Raw genomic sequence first — 21179 nt, 5'->3', positions numbered from 1 at the left:
GATTCATCTGAGTAGCACGGAGACAAAGACCGGAAGCCTGAATTTTTAAAGGTGGAGTCAGGTTTCACAGTTCATGAAGACAACGGAAGTGTGCCATCTTGCCCTGCCAGCTTCGGGTTTAGAGGCATAACAAAGTTTTCAAAGTTCCCAAAGTCCTCAGATCATCAGTATATTATGGAGTTAAGTTCAATGAAAGTCACTTTAAGCAAGGGTGTGGCATCATTGGTTGGCTCTCCCCCCTCCTCCTTCCCCTGGGGCTGAGAGCAAAATTGTTCCAAGCCGCCTGTCTGAGGGGGGGGGAAATCCCCTCCCTCCAGCCGCGCCTCCCAAGTTAGCCGAAAGAGAAAGTTTTAAGCTGCTGAAAAGTTCTTCAAATCAACAAAGGGAGTGAAGGGGGGTATGCGCCTCACCGCACCGCCGCTGCTTCCTTCTGCTTTTTCATTCTCCGTGCAGCCTGTCAGCGAAGATGCCTTACGCGCCCTCCGATCTGCTCCCCGGTGCCTTGAGCGCGCAGGGGACCTCCCGCCGGCCGCCGCCGATGCAGGGATCCCCCGGGATGCTGCCCCTCCGGCAGGACGCCTCTTCGGGGCGTCCTGTGCCCCCCAAGGAGTGGGGAAGCCCACCGGGGAGCCGGAGCGAGCAAACGAATTGCCCGTCGCCGTCAGCCGCCGGAACCGACATGAAATTGATTTTGAAAGAACCAAATTAATTTCCAAAACTGAACAGTTCAACAAGAGAATAATTATGGAAGCCATCGAAATAGAGAAACACCCCCGCAACATGAATAAACGTGATGATACCTCCCACCTACCAGACATCTGGAAACTAGCCCTAGTCAACAAACGAGTCCCAGCCACAAACACAGACACCAGACCCAGAACAACACAGGATGCAACCATCAATCACCCTCACCAAACTCAAACCCAAACCCATCCCATAGACCAAATGCAACCACCATCGAGAAACCAAACCATGGTGGCATCACAAACTGCTGCACCCCTCCTCCGACCCCCACACAAAGCAAACTGACACATGCCATGAACACATGGCCAGACTGCAAACTCGGAGCCAAACCAAAGCCCGGGATGTTACACCTCAGCCATCTGCTCAGGACATTACATCCCAGGAGGTTACAACTCAAAGGCTCAGAATGTTACAGCGCAGCCAATCCCCCAGGAGGTTGCAGCACAGGACTCAGGATATCACTACAATAGAGCTCAGGATGTCATCACACAGCCCATTACCCAGGTCGTTACAACACAAAAGAATAGGCACACAGCCAGTACCTCAGCCACACAGGATGTTACAAAACAGCCGACTAATCTGCAAACATCAACTCCATCAACTAATCAAGATGTTACAACCAACCAACACAGCCAGGATTCAGCAACAAACAGCAACAAAGCCAGGATTCCACACACCCCCACCAATATTTATAGAAAAACGGCAGCTTCGATCATGCTTTGCTCGCACAAACACGAAGCCGAAAGCACCAACCTGAAGATGACGAGTGTGACCTTGTTGAAACATCACCAAGATACTGTCAATCTTACATGGGAAAAGACCCGAATACGCCAAGACCTGCATACCTATACCCGTGAAAATCTACAAAAACAAATATATGCTGGTCTTGTTGTATTCGGTTCCCGTGTAAGATTGTTATTGTAAGATCAATGTTACACAGGAAAAGACCCGAATACAACAAGACCAGCATACCTACACCTGTGAAAATCTTCGAATATATATATATATATAAAACGTATTTTTAAAACCTTAGCTTTAAGGTTTAAACCTATCCTTAGTTTTGGGGATCTTTTTTCCTCCTGTGTGATACTGTAATCCATCAACATCCTGCTGCAGTCTATTAGTGCTAATTTGATAAATATCTTATATCTGTAGTATAGTAATAGTAATCTCTCATTACCATTTCAGTTTCATGGGGAAGTGAATTATTAAACAGTCCCTATTATCTAAACCTCTCTGCCTGTGGGATCAAAGAGACAAGAAGCATCTTAATCTGCAATATCTCTTCCTCTGACTTGCCTATGCTTATTTTTCCTTTCTTGTTCAATTTTAAATCCATGCTTAATATTCTTTTGGTAATCAATAGCTTCCATTTGCTTTTTACCTTAACATCAGTTGTGAACTGCCAAGCTCAAGGATAAAGTCTCTGTTTGATGTTAGCTAATTCAGTCTTGATTTATTGATCTGCCTGATAATATTTTGATCGGATAAAATGTCACCACGATCTGAGTGCACCCCTTTTTGAAAGGCTGGCAGCTGCCTATGGTAACTCTCATAAAGAGCTGAACTACATGTCAGTGGAACATAGGTATCTTATGTAATCACAGACAATTGCATTTATCTTAATATATTTTTCAATAAAATGTAGTTTCAAAATAAAGGCTAGGACTGCAAACAATTTTTTGGAGAAGCAAGATCATGCATAACTTTTTTTGGCAAATTTAAAATGCAAAATGGCGAACTTAGTGAGCAAGCAAAGTTTTATGTTGGAGTTCAGCTGAAGAGAGTGAAGAGTGGAGGAACTAAGGACCTGGCGATTGCTGACATACTACTGTAGCTGCTGTTATTTCCTGATTGCTGTTTGTTGTCCCTTGACTGCTCTGACTAAGCACTGTGCTTCTGATTGCTGTTGATATGCATGGGAGTTTGGATCATGGAACATATAGAAAAACTTAAAACAATTACAAGTATTTGGACAGTTAGGAAAGCCTCATGGTAATCTTCAAGGAACAAGCAATGCTTGTCTTCCTGCCTAAATAAAACTGTAAACCAAAGCAACTGGAAATCTATGTTTGTGTCTTTCTTGGAGAAGAAGTAAAAAGGGCTTGAAAAGAGAGGTTCTATACTACACCTTACCCAAGGCAGGTGTGAAATTCTGGAAAGAAGAGGTGAATTAAATGCCACAGAACAAGAAGAAAACAAACAAAAACATGTATCTGGGAGATAGAATAGAATTAGGAGGTACCCAGTGCCAATGGAACTTAGTATAAGTGTCTTGTTGTAGAACTCAAACTACAAATATCTGGGGAGCCTTACCAAGCCCAGTTTCATGGAACAGGGCTGGAGATATGCTCTCCCACCCATGGGTCAAAGAAGCTCAAGAAGAAATACAATATGATGTTAATTCCATGTTGAGAGAAAGGCTTAAGACTGCAAGCACAGAGTTAGAATGTCATTGTGGGATGTATATTGTCTTCCCAGGTACCCATGTCCAGGATATAGGAGACAGACTGCTAAATTTCTTCAAATCCTAGAACATTATCCCTTTCTATTGATTCATTTGAGATGAATGATACAATCAGAAGAATCCTTACATATTTCTCAGGAGATTGTAAGATCCTGGAGAAGAAAGGAAAATACTGGAAGCACAAGTAGTGTTTTCATCAAACATTCCAACTGAAGATCATTGTACAAGAAGAGAGAACAGTGGAAATGAACAACTAATTATATAGATGGTATCACCATGTTTTCCTTGACTATTGATTTCCTAATGGTTGGCTGCTGGCAAGAGATAAGCTATATCTTAAGAAAGCTAAATAGGATGTGTTTGACCAGCGTCTCACCAAATTCATTAATAGGGCATTGAATAGAGAAAAAGAGGGAGGTCATGAAAATCCAGAATCATATACGTTACCAAGAACTAGAAGAAATTACTGGGGGGGGGGGGGGGCAGCATGAAAATGAAATGAGGCACTGAAATTGGGAGGAAGTGGAGCCTGTAGGAAGCATTACTGAATCTCAGATGTTTAAACACCAATGCACAGACTATAAGAAACAAACAGGGAGAACTTAAATTCCTAACACAGGAGGATCTGTATCAGAGGTGGTATGCTGCCAGTTCACACTGGTTCGGGCGAACCAGTAGTGGCGGCGGCGTAAGACTTCGCCCACCCACCCAACGTCATCAAAGACCTTCTGCGTATGCGCTCCCGCTACCGAACCAGTAGTGAAGATAATAGAATACCATTACTGATCTATGTTTCCAAAGGCATCATTTAAACTTGGTAGGTGAAACACATGAAGGACAGTTTGGTCCTGGAAGTCCTTCAAAAGGAACAGATTCAACAGAAAAGGAGAAGTGCTGTACATTATAACAAACAACATATGCCTTCACTATCTTACCCAAATCCTATAATAGAATCATAGAGTTGAATGTTATGTTTGCAGAGGGCCTTGGAGATAATCTAATCTATTTCCCCACCCAATGCACGAACTACCTAGCCTGCCTCTAGATTCCAGTTCCATCCATTAAAGGCTGTTCAATGTCTAATATGATAAATGTATGGAAAGAAAGAATAGGGAATCTAATTCTCTTTAGCCATTGTCAGAGCTGGACCAGTTAAGAGTTTGAGGTAGAGACAGAAAGAGCGTGTGTAATTATATAATAACATGCAAACATTGAAAATATGGCAGGAATGGGTAGTTTATTTCTGTGGATGAGGGTGATTAGTATTATATAGGCCAGTGGTGGGCAACCTTTTTTTTCAACTGAGCCAAATCTCGCCAAAACCACGATTGAAATTTATTTGGAGAGCCGCATTTTTAAAACCGAAAATACATAGGATGGTACACTGTTTTTAGTTTCAATAAGTTTTTATTGAGAATATTCTGCATGCAAGTATCCACATAGGTCGGGAGGATACAAATAACACAACTAATAAAACAAAAACTTTAGAACGATATTATTTATCGATAACGTTAAATTCCGTAAAATTTGCCTTACAATGTAGAGAAAATTACATCCTGACATTGACTGACAAAGTCACAACCACTAATGTGAACATTGGCCTTGCATTTCCTTGGATAGTTTGAGTAAGTCAGGTTTGTATGTTGTTGTTTTTAATTTCATCTCTCTCTCCCACTTTCTTTCTTTTTTTCTTTTTCTTTCTCTCTCTCTCTCTGGCTCTTTGTCTCTCTCTCCCTCCCTCCCCCATCTCTGTCACTCTGTGTGTGTGTGTCTGTCTGTCTGTCTCTCACTCACTCTGTGTGTGTGTGTGTCTGTCTCTGTCTCTCCCTCTGTCTCTCTCCCCTCCCTTCCTCTCTCTCTGTCACTCTGTGTATGTGGGTGTGTCTGTCTCTCACTCATTCACTTAATCACTCACTCTGTGTGTGTGTGTCTCTCTCTCTGTCTGTCTATCTTTCTCTCCCTCCCTCCCCCTCTCTGTCTCTCTCTGTCTGTGTGTGTGTGTCTGTCTGTCTGTCAGTCTCTCTCTGATTCCCTCCCTCACTCCTTCTCTCTGTTCCTCTCTCTGTCTGTCTGTCACACACACACACACACACACACACACACACACACACTGTGGTCACCTTGTTGAGTGTTCCAATCACATTTGAAACACTCAACAACTGGCCTGCATTTATGGTATTTTGCAGCATTCTGCAGTCATAGGACCAAAATTGGTTGTCACTCGCCCGGGCTTTTGCAGAAGCTTCCCTCCAAAGCCCGAGAGGAGGGAGGGGAGCGGGCACCCGGCACACAGAAGAGCCGCATTAAAGGGTGTAAAGAGCTGCATGTGGCTCCCGAGCCGCGGGTTGCCCACCACTGATATAGGCAAAGCACTAATAGAATAATGGAGATGTTAACCTGGTCTTTTGATTTATTATATATCACATTAGGGACACGTTGGCTCAGTGGGTAAGATGGTGAGCTTGTCGATCAGGTCAGGAGTTCAGCAGTTTGAATCCCTAACACCGCATAATGAAGTGAGCTCCCATTACTTGTTCCAGCTTCTGCCAACCTAGCAGTTCAAAAGCATGTAAAAATGCAAGTAGAAAACTAGGAACCACCTTTGGTGGGAACGTAACAATGTTCTGTGCACCTTCAGTGTTTAGTCATGCCGGCCACATGACCACAGAGACGTCTTTGGACAGCACTGGCTCTTCGGCTTTGAAACGGAGATGAGCATCGCCCCCTAGAGTCGGGAACGACTAGCACATACGTGCGAGGGGAACCTTTACCTTTACTATATCACTATATTGCTTTTTATATATTGTGATTGTGCTGAATTATTATTTGGCTTCTAATTTACCCCAGGTTTGAAGGACTGATGTCTTCAAGGTGGGACAGTTAAGAGAATTCCAACTTTTGTTGGAATTCAAAGCAGAGGAAAAATGGATATTCAGCCTATGGGCAGTAGGTGAATCTTTCCTCTGAACATTCTCCAGTTGTGCAATGAAATTCTGCAAAATGTTATTTCTTACAACCCCCTCCCCCACCATATATATAGTGAAGTTACCATCGTAAGAAAAGGAGGGGGAGTAGAGAAGGCCCTTAAATAAACAAACAGACAAAAAGAAAATAGAACAATGGCCGGTGAACAAGGGAAAGTGCCCTCTCCTCCCTCCCAAAATCCAAGGTGGAAATTGTTTTATTTTCTCTAAAAGAGACAGAGAAACCCTGGCTTCATTTGTGCAGAAGAAGAGCTACATAAGCAGGCTCTCAATCTGTTCTGAGTCTGACGTGTTATCACTTTCTCTTTCTGCTCTTTGGTCACTTCCTAGTAAATTCCAGGGAACATTTCAGACCAAACATTCCGTAGAATTCCACTAATCCAAAGCTGAAATTGGCAAGTGTGATGTTCAAGTGAAATTTAGAAGATGCCTCAGTTGTATACATGGTGTTCAGGGTTAGATTATTCAAGATTTGTCATGGCTTATTATTTTATTCATCTTAGAATGTGATGAAATTTGTAAGAGTTTTATTCCGAGTTCTTTTTCACTGTACTGATATAGATTTCAATGTTTTATTTTTATTTTATTTATTTATTTGTTTTGTCAACCACTGAGTCAGGTAACGCATTCCAGGCATTGACCACTCTGTTGCTGAAGTCATATTTTCTACAATCGAGTTTGGAGCGGTTTACCTTAAGTTTGTATCTATTGGGTGCTTGTGTATTGTTGGTGGTTGAAGCTGAAGTAGTTATTGACAGGTAGGACATTGTAGTGGATAATTTTATGTACTACGCTTAGGTCAGACCGAAGGCGGCGTGATAAAATGCATGTTTTTAAAAAAGAGAATTTCTAAAATTTAGCTATGTACAGTAATGCATTTTTCACAATTTAGATTATTAGTTTTAAAAATTCAAATATAACTAAATGCACAATTAATCTACCTGAAATTTTATTGCAGGGCAAATGATCTGAAATGTCAGAAAAAATCGGTATAAAATTATAGAATTGTATCCCCTATTATGAATGTATTTTGACATAAAATGGAACTTAATCCCAAAATATTATTCTGCTTTTCTGAGTATACACATTAGCAAACTGAAAGGTGGAATTGCACAATAACTCAAGGTTAATTGTTTTGTTTTTCTGGAAATGGTTTCTCAAGCTTTTAAAAACAAAGATAGTTTTCCAAAATACAGCTTTGTCCAAACTAAAAACAGTGACTAAATTTATCTAGGGCTAGAGTAGGTCCTTCCCATAGAATCTCTTTTAAAAAAATAATGATCTCGAAGGCACAATTATAAAAAGAAATGTTTATAACATGACTGTACAGATATGTGTACACACACTGTAGATCAGGTGTGTCAAACTCACATTGTCACGGCAGCGTCACATGACGTATCAGGACTTTTTCCTTCACTAAACTGGACGTGAGTGTGGCCAATGTGTGACACCTCTGGCCCACAGGCCGGGAGTTTGACAGCCCTGCTGTTCATGGTTGTGGTTCCAGGCAGAAGCATGAGGATTTTTTCCCTTACTTTACTGTACTTTACTCTAGGGCTACTGAATTGGGTTGATATTGCTAAGTGAAAACTGTTTTTTGTAGGTGAGAATAGTGGATCATAGCAAAACCAACCATTGTTCAACATCCAACACTAAGTAGCCCATTAGAGATCAAATATACATATATGGGCAAAGTATTGCACTCCATGAAATAGTTTATCCAAAAATCAGTGGGAAGGATTTGGGAGTACTCATGGTTCTTTGAGTTCCTCTGCTTATTTCATGGAGGAAACATTTGAAGGATTCATGTCTTGTTTTACAATCAAATGATGACCAAGGAGGCTTATAGCATGTTAAAATCTACTCAGCAATCCTTGATTGGCCCATGGCAGGAATACTCTCCCCTCGTTTATGTGATCCAATTGATAATTGGGGCATGGGAGGAAGCACTGTGCATTTAGGACCAGTCACTTTCCCAGTTCTGCACTGTTGTTCATGTGATAAAACAGCTTCATGCGCGAGGCAACAAATCCCCTTAGTTGTTTCTTTGGTTGAGATAAATGGGAAGAGCCATTCATACAAAGGAGTACCACCAACCAGATGTGGTATTCTACCGGTTCGGACCGGTTCACCCAAACCGGTAGCAGAAATCGCAGCGGCACCGCCCATCCACTCCATCTCTACGGCATTCCATTTAAACCCTTTTTTTAGCAAAAACCCCATGTGCGGAAGATTTAGCGCATGTGCAGAGTTGGGTGCTCGCTCACATTTGTGAACCGGTAGGGAAGGGAAGTAAATACCACCCCTGCTGCCAACATCTTCACACATTTTGTTGCCTAAAATTTAAAGGTAAGATAGTGTCTTCACCCATTCCATCTATAGAAAGAAACATGTACATATGAAGGAATACATATTCCTTCAACACTAGCAGAGAGGCACATGAATTTTCCCCATGCATGATATAGCAGATAAGCTTAAGTGGTCAGTCTTCAGCACCTGACCTTGAAAACCATTTTCCTTATTGCTATTACATCGGCCAGGAGGGTGTCGGAGCTGGCAGCTCTCTCAATTTGTGAGGACTTGTGTCTTTTTCATGCTGACCGCATCATCCTCCAGTTAGATCTGGCCTTTCTGCCAAAAATTAACTCACTGTTTCACAGAACTCAAGAAGTGGTACTCCCTAACTTCTGCCCTCACCCTCAGCATTCCAAGGAATTTACCTGGCACAAGCTAGACGTTCAGTGGACGGTCCGCAGATACATCAAAAGGATGGAGGGGTTTCGCCGATCTGAATCACTCTTCGTCTCCTTTCAGCCAGGCTCCATGGGACAGAAAGTTTCCCGTTCTACAATCGGTCGATGGCTGAGGGCTTGTATTAAATTGGCCTACCTACAATAGGGCAAGGCAGTACCACCTAGGGTAACGGCTCACTGTACGAGGAGTGCTGCCATCATGGCCGTGTGGGTGAGGCAGGCTCCCATGGAAGAAATATGTCGGGCAGCCACATGGACTTCTCCAACTTTATTCATTAAACACTATCGCATTGATTCCTACGCCGCAGCCGAGGCTTCCTTTGGGAGGAGGGTGTTACAACAAGTTGTAGCGACTCTGCGCACCTTGGACATTTCTGTTTCCCTCCCTGGGACTTCATAGCTTGGGTATGTCCCATTCTTGGACTCTCCAAGCAGCGCACAGGAGAATGACCGTTGGCTTACCTGAACGGTTGTTCTCTGGGCGCTGTGGGAGTGTCCAACCCCGCCTTGGATGTTTTGAGAGATTGCTGCTTCCCTCTGCCTTATGATAGGGCTGGATTTTACAGATTTACTCGGGGAAGTTGACCTGCAAACCTGAACTTTGGTCCTTTATATTAATAAATAGGCAGAAAGTGATAGTGGAAGGCTTCAGTGATATGGCACTTCTGACAGTTGGAATATTAGGAGACATTGCGTAGCTTTTTAATATTTTGTCTACAACATTTAATCAAGCTTTCTCAGATACTGAGCAAAAGTCTAGTGGAATCCTGGAGGAAGAGCTCATGAGGCTCATTATTTTCAATATTAATTATTTTAATTCTTATTTTCTATCTAGGCATGAATAATGCTGAAGGGACTCCACCAGTGTAGCTTAATTTTTCACACAAGACGCAGAAATGTAAAACTAAATTTCTCACCAGAAATTAAATGAACTCTAATTTTGTGTCTCATTTAAAATGCCCCTCTGTACGCCAAATCTTGTACAGCCATGATGCTTGAGCAAGAATAGAGTTCTGGTCTTACCAAAATTAATAAAATCATATTAATTGTGACCTTGACCTTTTGTTAATTTTTTTTCCTCATGTAAGCAAAACCTCCGGCAGGCTTCCACTTGGCTGAATGTCTTTTGACCAATATGCTATAAAAAAGGTCAATAGTCTTATCAAGTTTTTCAGCACCATTGTCCTCCAGATCTTGTTGCATTGCAAATTATAATGATTTATTGTCTACCTATGGAATGATTTTATCCAGAGGTCTTGTTTCATGAAGAGATATTTGAGTTTCACCTCTTCACCAGATCAAAAAAGGAGATTCAGAAACAACCCATGCATGTGGAATATGCCAGGCTCATCTTTTCACAAAGCAACAAAAAATTCTTTAAAAGATCATGTGGAGATTAAAATATGTTGTACAGATTGTTTCTAACCCTCATATATGTTTCTCTCACCTCTAGTTCAACCATTTGTCATTTCTAAGAGAACAATTTGTCTGAAATGGTATAGGGCAGTGATGGCGAACCTATGGCACGCGTGCCACAGGTGGCACACGGAGCAATTTGTCAGGGCACGCAAGGCGCTGCCCTGTCAGCTGGCCAGCGGGCATGCGCGCGCTGGCCAGCTGAGTTCACTCTTTTTTAAAGCCATTCTTTGCCCTCCCTAGGCTCCAAAGGCTTTATAGGAGCCTGGGGAGGGCGAAAAGAGCCTCCCCCGCCCCCCTGGAGGCCTTCCGGATGCTTCATGAGCTTCCCTGAAGCCTCCGGAGCACAAAAAACCGGCCCTACGGGCAAACCGGAAGTTCAGGAATGGACTTCATGTTTGCTCGGAGGGTCATTTTGACTGCTCTCGAGGCTTCAGAGAAGCCTCCTGAAGGTCCCTGAAGCCTTTAGAGTGCTCAAAACGACCCTTCGAATAAACCGGACTTCCAGTTTGCTCGGAGGGTCGTTTTGACTGCTTCAGAGGCTTCAGGGAAGCCTCCTGAAGGTCCCTGAAGCCTCCGGAGGGCTTCCAGGGGGGCGGGGGAGGCTGTTTTCGCCCTCCCCATGCTCCTATAAAGCCTCTGGAGCCTAGGGAGGGCGAAAAAAGCATGCAAAAATGGGGGTGTTGTGCCTGTAGTGCGCACATGCGCACTGGGGGGATCACGCATTGCATTATGGGTGCAGCATGCCTGCAATTGACCCCCCTGCGCTCCCCCCACTTATGACATGAGAGCCAAAAAATGTTCACCATCGCTGGTATAGGATTTCCTGCCTGAGCAGGTTGGACTAGAAGACCTCCAAGTCTTCTATTCTGTTCCATTCCATTCCATTCTGTAAACTGTTATTGTCTATTTTTGTTTTGATTACCATTATATTATTATTTTTATTTAAATGCTACCAGTAATTGTCTGGAATGTCTAGAGATGGGTGATATATAAATATAATAAATAAATAAAAAATCTTCAACCGCAGCAAAGATTTGTAACCTAAGATGATTGAAAGTATTTAAACAAAATATGATAGGTCGATTCTGTCAGCAACTGGATAGGAAGCTTCTCTCAGATCGGAAAATGCCTTGAGCTGGCTTGTGTTTTCATATCAAAATGATAGACAGATAAGCAATTAGGGACAATAATAAAATAAAATACGCTGAGTCAAAGTGGAGCAAAGCTAGCTACAAAGTAGCTTGCAATCGATCAGCTGCTTTATTGATTTAATAAACCAGCAAACTTTCCCACCTTTCATGCATAACAAACTCATCATCTGCATTTATCCAGAAGTGAACTACAAAGGTCCCCACAGAATAGCTGTAGCAGTAGGCTGGAATGCTAAAAAAAAAAAAAAAAAGCAAATTAGTTATCAAATGCTACAAATGACGTATCCCAAAGGCTCCATTAACTGTATTTGTTCTATTATTTCTACTGTTTTTCTTTTAAAGTCAAAACTCCATCCAGAGAAATTGCTTTGCAAAAAGAAATGCTAATAGACTTTGCACCTGACCAAAATAAACAGAACAAAATTATACCAGGAGTACAAAGTAAATGCTAAAGTGACAGCCTGTTTTGTTGCTTTATATAGCTGTGAATACAAACAGTGGAAACACCTGTACGCATGGAGAAAATATTCAACACAGTTGTATAAACATTTTTTTTTCCTTCATGAGAACAAACCAAATTATTTTAGTTCAAGTGCATTGTTTATTATTTCTAGTAAAATATCGATGAGGGTATTTCCAAACAAAGATGGACCACTGAACTTTTCTGTATCCAGCAGTTCAGTATCCAGTGTTGCTCTTCGTCAGCTACATCGGATGCAACGTGTGTTGGCAGGGGAGCAGAGTTCGACCCGGAGGTCACTCACATGTGGAGTGCCACAGGGATCGGTGCTCTCGCCTCTCCTGTTCAACACATACATGAAACCGCTGGGCGAGATCATCCGTGGTTTTGGGGTGGGATATCATCTGTATGCTGATGATACTCAGCTATACATTTCCACCCCGAACCACCCCAATGAGGCTGTCGAAATGATGTCCCGGTGTTTGGAGGCCGTACGGGTCTGGATGGATGGCAACCGACTAAAACTCAACCCTTCCAAGACGGAGTGGCTGTGGCTTCCGGCCCCCCGGTTCAACCAGGTGCTTCCATCTCTGGCCATTGGGGGCGTGCAACTAGCCCCCATGGAACAGGTGCGCAATTTGGGCATCCTCCTAGATGCCCGGCTGTCCATGGATGACCATGTAACAGCCGTGGCAAGGGGGGCGTTCCATCAGGTCCGCCTGATGCGCCAGTTGCGCCCCTTATTGGACCGGGATGCCCTACGCACAGTCACCCATGCGCTAGTGACGTCTCGCCTGGACTACTGCAATGCTCTCTACATGGGGCTTCCCTTGAGATGCACTCGGAGACTACAGTTGGTCCAGAACGCGGCCGCGCGGGTGATTATGGGGAGGACTAGATACTCCCCTGTAACACCTCTCCTGCGCGAGCTGCACTGGCTTCCTGTGGTCTACCGAGTGCGTTTCAAGGTTTTGATTATGATCTTTAAAGCGCTTCATGGCACAGGACCTAGTTACATGCAGGATCGCATCCTGCCCCACACATCCCTACGACCAATTCGCTCACACAGAGAGGGACTTCTCCGGGTGCCGTCTGCCAAACAGTGTCGGGGGGCGACACCCAGGAGCAGAGCCTTCTCTGTGATGGGCCCAGCCCTGTGGAATGACCTCCCCCGTGACATCAGGATTATTTCCGATCTCCGCTCCTTCCGTGTACAGTTGAAGACCCACCTCTTTCAATTATCTGGCCTGGCTCAACTGTAATTTTTTCATATTCCTCCTGACTGTCTTTTTTAAATTTTAAATTTTTATTGTATATTGGGTTTTTATTAAACGGGGTATGTTAATGGTTTTAATTGTCTAAATGTTGTAATCTATTACCTCCTCCGTGCATGTATGTCTTTGTATATATGTATGTTTATATATGTCCTAGTGTACGCCGCCCCGAGTCCTGTCTGGAAAGGGAGCGGCTAATAAATTCAAATTTATTATTATTATTTATCTAGTTAACCTCATGTGGGAGGGAGAGATTTCTCTGTTTATGTGTACAAGACTGTATGTACCACCTGCTTCCTTAGAATCAAGATGATTTAGTAATCATATCAGATACTTTGGGTCCAACCTCTTCACGTTGATGGTTGTGGAGGAAAATGGAAAGATCGAGCTTTGCATGCCACTTTGAATTCCTGAACTTTTAAAAATTAGGATATAAGTCTCACAAAGTACTAACTAGCAAATCATATTCAAAGGTAAAGTTTCCCCTCGCACATATGTGCTAGTCGTTCCCGACTCTAGGGGGTGGTGCTCATCTCTGTTTCAAAGCCGAAGAGCCAGCGTTGTCCAAAGATGTCTCCACGATCATGTGGCTCGCATGACTAAATGCTAAAAGTGCACCGAACACTGTTACCTTCCTAACAAAGGTGGTTCCTATTTTTCTACATGCATTTTTATATGCTTTCAAACTGTTAGGTTGGCAGAAGCTGGGACAAGTAATGGGAGCTCACTCTATTACATGGCAGTAGGGATTCGAACTGCCAAATTGCCAAACTTTCTGATTGACAAGTTCAGCGTCTTAGCCACTGAGCCACCTTGATAAATCACATTTAAAATATGGCAAAATCCAAATTCACTGCAGAATAATCAAGTCTTGAAAACCATCCTCAGTGTAGAATTAGGTTGGGTGCACTTTGTCCCTCGGGAGACAGAATAGTCTGAAGGGTGACTGTCACTACTAAGAAAATATATTGTTGGAACCCTACCTTTACCAAATCACGTTATGAAGTTGTCCAGTCCTCTGAAATAATGGATCCAATAACAAGGCTTGTCTTTGTCCCCGTTGGGGTAAACAGGAACCAATGTGAGAGAAATTAAAGGATACAGTTGAAGAAGATCCAAAATTTTTCTCTGCCTCATGCCATTTCTAGTGGCATATTCAATTTAAATTCAGTTCACGCAATTACCTACACAGGGTGATGCACTCTTTAGTCTCGGCTGTCTTCCATTTGTCAAGACTGAGAATAATCATCATGGATGCTAGTATATCTTTAAAAGCTCTAATGTTTCTCATTCATTTCTATAGAATGGGTAATTTGTAAACTGTCCATGAAATAAATGGACACCATTGCATGCCTTTGGTGAAGGCAATCCACATATATCTGGTTGAGAATGTTCAAACTTGCATTATTACTTTTACTTTACTTCACTATTTTATTTTATTATCTTATCTATCTTATTTTATTTTTTCTACACTGTCAGTTTCACTCCAAGTGACTGGGGAATCTACAACAATTTAAGTAATTATGTAAAGATTTTGTTGCTAACTACTCTTTAGGCTTGTTTATTTTGCATTCTAAAAGGGCTGTTGGTTTTTGCCGTTACCCATCTAGATTTTTGTTTTCAACAGACTAAGATGTTTGGTGAAGCAGCTGGAGAAAGGTGATGTGAACGTGGTTGAACTGAAGAAGAACATTGAATATGCAGCATCTGTTCTGGAGGCAGTATACATTGATGAAACCAGGTGAGTTTTTGGAAATACTTTGAATCTCCATTCATTCCTCCTGTCATCTTTTTAGGGACAGTACTGTGTTTTTTAAAGGTTTGTAGGATAATATAGAAATGCAAATTAGGCAAAGAATGCCATATGCTACTTTTCATGTACAGTAGATGTGTTTCGAATACTTGCAATAAATTACTTTTTTCACATTATAAATAATACTGTCCAATACATATCTGAATTGTACTGAAATAATTTCACAGTCAGTTTCTCATTTCTCATTTATAATTACTTGAAATCAAGTTTAGGATGGCCCAGGAAACAAAATCTTCTCAGATGTCAAATCAAATGTGACCTAAGTTGTACATTCTGGTATCTTGATCTTTAACATTTAAATCAGAACAAAATGTACTTTCAACTATGACTGTTTCATCATAGTTGGATGTTTTGGTCCATCTGGGCCTATTTCCTTATTTAATTGAAGATCTGACCTTTTGATAATTCCAGGCAGTCAGGGTTTACTGAATTGACTATTATACACTTACTTTGTACGAATGCCTTATGTATATTTACATACTAAACATTACGCTTCTAGAAATAATACATTGGAAATAAGAGGAATAAATACTTGTAATATATTATTACCTCTATGATAACTGAAAACTGATTTTAAAAAAGAATTATATATTATAGTATTGACAAACAGTTGCATTCTGGAATTTAGTTCTGCCCCCAACAGGTGCTCTTCAAATATGGTCTGAATTTCCACAATCCCTTACTTTTGATGATTAGGTTGCAAGGATTTTAACTTATAGTCAGAGCTAAGTCAGAACTATAATCACAGCAGCACAGCAGTTTAAGGCTGATTTAGAGTTGCACACAACTGCCCATAACAATTGCCACATACCTACACTGCAAAGGGGTTGATGTGTAAGTTACAGATGGTTGTAGACAGGACAATGCAAAGACCTCCCAAATCATAACTATGGAATTATGTGTCCTGCACGCTGATTGGTTGATCCAATTTCTTGTTCTATGCTTTGCTCCTTGAGTGTCCCCCAGCCAGAACATTAAAATTCACAGACCTAAGAATGCAACTGCCTATGAATGACAGACATATACATTCCTTCACATCTGCTCGACTCTTCAGAAGAAACGGGAGACCTGTTGCTCATTGCTCATGTCATAGGTAACAGAATAGTTATTAGACTGTGGGACAAAATGAGTGCTTACTGAATAGAATCTGGGAAGGGAAGAAGACGATACGATGAGAAGTAGTTTCTCCATCAAGAGACACTTTGGGAAAAAGATAGAACAGGCAAAACAATTGTTGGGCAATCCTTGCTGATTGACTGTAAGCATGGCAATGAGAAAATTAGTATTCTGAACAGTAAACATATTGGAAAAGGTAATTGTATTCCCTCTTACAGGGTGTCTATTAATCAGAACAAATAAGTGTGACAGAAGGATCAATTTCTCAAGATGTAGCATTTTCCTTAAAGTTTGTTGTTGTTGTTATTGTTCATTTATCTTTGGCATGGCACAAAATATATTTTAAGGTGAAATAGGTGAATTGCTTTTAAAAAGAACTGGTTTTTTATATAAACCTTTTAAATGTTTCATTTTAGGATTAGGTTGGAAGAGAGTTTCAAAAGCATATCACCAACATATGACATTTCATAAAGACTTGGAATGTTCCATGTCACTGCACTTTTTTAAAAAACCAATTTTGTTTCCACATATTGAAGCTATTAAAATATTTTCTGGAATACAGAAAAAAACATTTAAATAACAAAACAGGTTTCCCAGCTGATATGGGGCAATGGTTGGTAAAAATAAAAGTCAAAAAACAAACATTTTGTTATTATCTAGCATTTATATTAAAAGATGGTGGCTTAATAATTGTTGGATATGTGGTGAATGTTGAGATGTTTACTGGCAAATCTTCAGAATTTAAGAGACCCAAGGGAAAATGTTGGAAAATACTGATATTATAAATAAATTTCAAAGCAGAGTGTCCTTAATAAATATTCAAAGGTTCACCCTCAATTCCATCATTAACCCATAAACAATATTTATGGTAATTATTTACATATAAATGCAAACCTAAGTATTTATTATAAAACATGTTGATATTTTTACTTGACATAATGATCATGAAACAGTGGGATTCACCTAGTGTCTGCCATGTACTTAACATATTTATAGGAACTTTCCCCTTGTAAAATAAGAATTCTTGGCAAGAGCAAAGGCACTATATAAAACATCGGGCAAGATTTTCCTTAACTATGTTGTTCAAGTCAGTATTTTCCATGCAGTGCTACATGAGCCACAGGTGATACACAGACATATTAGAGATGGGATGCAACTCTCTCCCCCAAATCAGGAAGAGACTCAAGAGAAGGGAAGAAGGGCAGAGTCATTCACTTCCAGTTGAGTGCTGTGTGACTAAGAAATTAAATATCTCAGCAGAAGAAGCAACTTTGGAAAGGCTTGGGAATCAAAATAAAATGACATTTGTTGCTTTTCTCCCATTACTTGAATGGGAGGGTTGGGTTGAATTGGATTAAATTACATTGGCTTTGGGTATTTCACATTTAGGGAGGAAATTCTCCCACAAACATTGCTTCAGCCCCAGTTATCCTCCCTCATTTTATGGACACATGTCTTGATTTGTGCTGGAGAAGACTGTTTCCACAATGATACATACTGTTTCAGCCCTAGTGAACTATCACTCTTATTCTCACTTACAGCTCTATTGTCAGCTGCATTGTTGTGGGTTTTAATGTCCTTAATATTTATTGTTAACATAACACGTTGAAACATGTATATGTCCTTGAAAAACAGTGCCCTTTGGGTTTCCATCTTTGCGAGAGATAAATACTTCTGTACAATTATTGGTGGTGGGAGTAAAATGTGAAAGTTAGCGACCACACATTTAAACTAAACTGCTATTTTTTAAGTAATCCACAATAAGCTCTGCTTATTAACTCCAGAAATTCAGTGCCCTAAAATAAACCAAATCAACAGTTTAAGCTTTTAGATAAAAGCATTAGCTTGCTATTTCTGAAAATGTTAGAATGACTAGTAGTTTCACCCAATGTTCAGAGCCATGTACCTCACCATTCCTCATCAATATTAACATTTCTTTTCTGACAAAGGATGAGCCTGGTATTCACTATTTAAAAGATTGAGGAAAGGGGACACAGGGTAGGAACATAGGATAATTGTTGGAGTCTACAGAAGGTTCCTTCAGTGCTGATCTGTAAGACTCAGCTATAATTTCTTGAGGGATTGGAATAACACTACAATGCCAAGTAAGACAGCAGTCTGTCAAAGTGAACTTTACCCAAGATCCCCTCAAACATGGAGCTGGTGTGTAAATGGGAAATGACAACAGTGCTGCTAATCACTTGCAGAAAATATTTCAATGTAAATTACAGATGGAGCAGTAGAGGTTATTTCCTTGGAAATGAGAGCTGTAGATGTTTCCCCCAAGGGCTGAGATGTAGTTGAGCAGTACTTGGAATGTCACTGTCTTAAGTATGTCGAAGGTCTCTTACATAAAGAAGAAAATGTGTAGGAAACACATACACACACCGCTCACTGAGTAAAAAATAGATGACAATTAAACTCTTTGACCAGTCTGGACCCCATTATGCATTTCTGAAATATATTTCCCACTTTTGTGGCAAATAATAAATAGCTTTTAGCAGAAAAATCAATAATACCTGAGTCTATATTTCTTTTTGCTGAAATTTAGGAGGAAATGGGATAACGAAGAGCATTTAAATTAAAATAGTTCAGAAATTCAAATGTAATGTTTCTTTGATTAGAAAGTTCAAGACTTGAAACGCTAATCAACTTTTCATTTTACTTTTAAGTCAAAAATTAATCTTTAATAAGATTCTTCTTTGTAGACTAACTTCTATTATGAACATCAGAGAGCAACTCAGCGTAGTTCTGGCTCAAATGTGGGCTGGTGATACGATAAGACGATATTATGAGGACATGCCAGTGCATGTTTGGCCCCTGGTCTATGTTCAAGTGAGGACAAGCTTGTAAATATCACCAAATATTGCATTAACTATATTAATGAGGATAAGCCTGTTATCTCCCTTTTATACAGTAGCAATTCTTCCACCTTGATCAGATAAAGGAAACAGTCAGATCTCTTTAGTAACAAGCTATTGATTATGAATTTTCTCATTTTAAAAAGCTGAGGAAAATAGCTATTATCATCAGCATAGTGGGGAAAAGTTGTAATATTTGCAGTTAGGTTATTATGTACACAAAGGTGATAGATTGGTATTACCCACAATGGAGGAATGGATGTGGAAGACGATGGAATTTGCTGAGATGGCCAAATTGGCAGCTTTGATCAAGGAAATGACATTATCTAATTTTAATGCTGACTGGAAACCCCTTTTAGACTTTTTAGGTGAAACAGAAAAAAGAGGAAATTATTATATATGGCTTTGATGATTAGGAAAAAAAAAGATATAGACAAATATAAGGCATGCTGTAACCATAGGATAAAAATATATATCTATATCTGTAACTGCTGTAAAGAAAACCAAAAGCAGCTTCTTTATCATTTTTTCTGTATTTTTGTCTTTTTCTTCTATTTCTTTCTTTCTTTTTTATTATAAATATTAGCTTTGGTTAGTTTTTATCTTTTAAAAAAATTAACAAAGTTGTATTTGTTGGAAGAATTTATTCACTGGAAGAATACATTGACAGCTATTTTAATTCCTTCTTTTCTATTCTTAACTAACAAGATGTTTGCAAAGTGATAGGAAGATTTTGTAGGAATTAGTGTCTTGGTAATTAATACTTTAACATAATCCTACTGTTACTTTTGTGTTGTTGTTTTAAAAATGTTGAACATTAGAGAACATTCTGGTAACTCTGAAGTAGAATTGATACATGCAATCTCATTAGCCTTTACTATTCTGTGGCCATCCTGAGCCCGGAAAATCAAGGGGGGGGGGGATCTTAACTTCAAGAAGGAAAAACTGGAGCCAGAATTGGGAGTAGCCAGGGTTCTATGCTGAAGATGACAGGCTAGACAGGAGTGGAGTGGAGAGACAAAGTAGAACCAGTTAATATGTCTTTAGAAAGATCTCGATTGTGCCTTTTGAGGGGGAATTTCCTTGCCAACTAATAGTACTGTACCTGAGGCCTATTAGGAACATCTGTATATGCTCAATGGACAATGAGAATCACCATTTCAATGAAAGTAGCATATGCCCTAATAAGATAACATAAAGCCATACCTATTGAGTTTTGGTAAGTTGGAACCTTTGGATTTCTCCTTATAATATGTAGTGTTTCTTTAAGGGGAGTTTTGCACCAATTCCAATGGAGGCCAAAGTAATTCATGTTAATTTCTTTCTTTCTGTTGGTACATGTAGTAAATGGTAATACTCCTGCATATCCTAAGCCATTTTCTTTTACTTTTTTTTTTCTAATGGATTTCATTGTCTCTGCAGCTTCCTTTTGTGAAGTTTCATATATGGATATTGATTTCCTTAACAAACTGAGAAAATGTTATATTAATGACTTCTTTTTAAAGTTTGTACCTGGGGGGGAAATACAGTCACAAGGTTTGGAACTCATTTTTCTTCTGGGAAATACTCTACAAAGCCATTATAATAACATGCATAAGAATCCCGATTTGAGCCCCTAATGATACATATGGGTGTGTGTGTCTGGAAATATAGATATGTAATAATTTAATATACAAGCAATGGGAAATATTTGCTAGAGTAGAGCAACAGTGGGAGCATACATGCTGATCCTTCAGCCATCATGGTGCATGTCTTCCAAAGTAAATCCAACTATTTTGGGCCCTGAGGCAGAAAATCTCTCAATATTTCTCCTGACCCCTTGCTGTAAAAATGCACTTCTAAGAAATAAAAGAGTAAAAAATTTGCTGCCCTTTCATGACAAGCCTATTCTCTTGCCTGAATCCCGGCCTCACTCTTTCCATTAAACAATATTCTGCTTACTCTTACACAGTGGTGCGGTTTGTATTTGTTTTTATTATGCTTATTAAAAAGTCAATAAAATTATTTTTTTAAAGGAAATGCATGGGAGATACAAACAGCATGATGAGCAGAAGTTTGTAAGACTATCTGTTTGATTTACTGAGGGACTTCACACGAATATGGCTATTGGCCAAACAAAAACTCTTGTGAAAGTTAC

At 40.2% G+C, this 21179-nt stretch overlaps 1 protein-coding gene across 3 annotated transcripts in view; it reads left to right on the top strand.

Annotated features, from left to right (window-relative positions):
* The window catches only part of PDE1A (phosphodiesterase 1A), a 188057-nt gene that overhangs the window by 118384 nt on the left and 48494 nt on the right, over positions 1-21179 (top strand). For all 3 annotated transcript variants that reach the window (XM_081940930.1, XM_081940932.1, XM_081940931.1), the window contains exon 2: positions 14880-14993. In XM_081940930.1, the coding sequence (XP_081797056.1) occupies positions 14880-14993 (114 nt within the window). The remainder of the gene's footprint in view (positions 1-14879; positions 14994-21179) is intronic.

This window comes from Natrix helvetica (assembly GCF_964273705.1).
Source record: "Natrix helvetica genome assembly, chromosome: 1".
NCBI classification, from domain to species: Eukaryota; Metazoa; Chordata; class Lepidosauria; order Squamata; family Natricidae; genus Natrix; species Natrix helvetica.
The sequence above is the reverse complement of the archived record's forward strand: the minus strand, read 5'-3'. Positions and strand labels throughout refer to the sequence as shown.